This window comes from Antrostomus carolinensis, unplaced genomic scaffold, assembly GCF_000700745.2.
Source record: "Antrostomus carolinensis isolate BGI_N321 unplaced genomic scaffold, ASM70074v2 scaffold34387, whole genome shotgun sequence".
Lineage (NCBI taxonomy): Eukaryota > Metazoa > Chordata > Aves > Caprimulgiformes > Caprimulgidae > Antrostomus > Antrostomus carolinensis.
Genome location: NW_010328605.1, coordinates 3,231 through 5,254, shown reverse-complemented (window position 1 = coordinate 5,254; position 2,024 = coordinate 3,231). Strand labels below are relative to the sequence as shown.

At 62.2% G+C, this 2,024-nt stretch overlaps 1 protein-coding gene across 1 annotated transcript in view; it reads right to left on the bottom strand.

Annotated features, from left to right (window-relative positions):
- The window catches only part of LOC104528336 (leupaxin-like), a gene marked incomplete at its 5' end in the record, with an annotated part of 2,149 nt that extends 483 nt beyond the window's left edge, over positions 1 to 1,666 (bottom strand). Inside the window, 6 exons of the mRNA XM_029086043.1 lie at positions 206 to 287; positions 356 to 529; positions 627 to 782; positions 863 to 968; positions 1,307 to 1,362; positions 1,518 to 1,666. Coding sequence (XP_028941876.1) covers positions 206 to 287; positions 356 to 529; positions 627 to 782; positions 863 to 968; positions 1,307 to 1,362; positions 1,518 to 1,666 — 723 coding nt within the window. The remainder of the gene's footprint in view (positions 1 to 205; positions 288 to 355; positions 530 to 626; positions 783 to 862; positions 969 to 1,306; positions 1,363 to 1,517) is intronic.
- Positions 1,667 to 2,024: the final 358 nt, after the last annotated feature.

Genomic DNA, 2,024 nt, shown 5'->3' with positions numbered 1-2,024 from the left:
AAACCTGCAGGGAGGGTATCGGGATGGGCACTCCCTGGGGCAAGGCTGGCACTGAGGGCTGACCATAGGGGTGCCCAGGATGGGAAGCAAGGGAAAAGCCATGGGGAAGTGTCAGATGGGGCAATGGGTGCAAGGGCAGGGCTATGGGGAGAGGGAATACCCAGAGTGGGGGCAAGGACACCCACACCTGTCCCCTGGGACTGACCGTCATCTCCAAACACCTTCCCACAGTACGCACAGAAGAAGTGCTCGGGGTGCCAGGTCTGGTCCAAGGCCGTGAGGACTTTCTGCAGGAAGAGGTGAGGTGAGGTGGCCGGTGGTGGCAGGGGGTGACATGGGAAGCCAAGGGTCTTACCTCGCAGATGGGGCCAGCACAGTAGGCACAGCGGGGGGAGAAGGCCTGGTGGTAGTCTTCCTCACAGTATGCTTGCCCACCCCGCTCAAAGAAGGGCTGGCCACCCAGCTCCTGCCCACACTGGGTGCAGGTGAAGTGCTCGGGGTGCCAGGTTTTGCCCAGGGCTGTGAACACCTGCAAGGAGGCAGGGGACAGTGAGAGCAATTCCAGAGGATGCTGTGAGGCAAGGGGAGAGGGGCAAGAGGATGGGGGCAACAAGATGGGGGCTCACCTTGCCGGCAATAGGCTTGCAGCAGGCAGCGCAGATGCCAGCGGGAGTGGCTGTGATGCCCAGCTCCTGCAGGTCCCGGGTGAGGCTGCCCAGCATGTTGTCCAGCGAGGGCGAGGGCTCCCCTGGCACCCTGGCTCCCTGTCCCGCAGCCACTAGCTGCCAGGAAGGAGGATGGATGGTGAGGGCTGGGTGAGGGCCAGGCCCCCAACCTCCTTTCCCCCATGGACAAGGCTCACCTTGCTCTGCCTGTGGCCCAGGTCAGCCAGGAGATCATCCAGCTGCTGGGCATCTGCTGTGGGTGGTGGCAACGGGAGCTGCAGCTGTGGGACCGGTGTGGGGCTGCTGGGGACAGTATAGTGAAGGATACTGTGGTTTCCACCTCAAGGCCAGAGGGTACCCAGGATTGAGAACCCTCCACCCCTGCAAGATGCTGCCCTATACCCACAGAAGGGGACAGGGGAGACTCCTGGTGACATGCTGGTGGGGGGTGGCCACATGGCTGCTGGAAGCCCAGCCCTCACCCCAGCAGTGCTGCAGGGATGAAGGGTACAACCCCTGACTCACAGAAGGACCTGTTTTTTGGGGGGGACGTGCAGGAGGCCAGGTGACCCCAGAGGTCACATCCAAGCGATGGAAAGAGTAGCCCCAGATGACCTTCCCCTCCTATGGACTTGTTTTACCTGTACACTGTCTTCAGAGCCCCTCCTGGAGGCTGAGCCCGAGGCGGTAGCTGCACCTGTAAGGACAAACCGTGGTGGCCGAGCCTGCAGGATGCTCCCCTGGCACCCGTCAGTGCCTGCCTGGCACCCGTCAGTGCCTGCCTGGCACCACCACCTCTGTCACAAGCTGAGCAGGGTCTCAGCCACTAGACCCATCATGTTGAGGCGTTACCTTCAGGGCCGCTGAGGCAAGTGGCTCACGGCCATGGGGGGCTGGGAGCCCAGCTGTGCCCAGATCCTTTTTGCAGGAGCTTGGTGCCTGCAGTGCGTGGTCCTTGGAGGCCGGGCGGGAGCTCTGCTCCAGTTCTGCCAGCAAAGCATCTGCATGGAGAGCCCTGGGTTGGCCATCTCAGCCACTGGCTGCTCCCCCTGCCTGTGCATCCCCTCCAAGCAGTCTTGTGCCGCTCCTGAAATCTCAGGAGCAAATGTAGTGTCACAGCAGCTTCTGTCAGCCAGGTGCCAAGGCTGATGGCCCCAAGCACCCTCACCCAGATCCGATCCCCACCGCAAGATACGCCCATCACACTGCGCAGCCTTCCTGCAGCGTGGGGGGCTGCTGGCAACAGGGGTCCTGCTTCGCCCCCCACACACCAGCCCTTAAATTAATCCCAACACAAACCCTGGCACAGGAGAGCTCAATCTCGGTGCTTTCTGCACCTCTAGAGCAGTGCTTCTGACA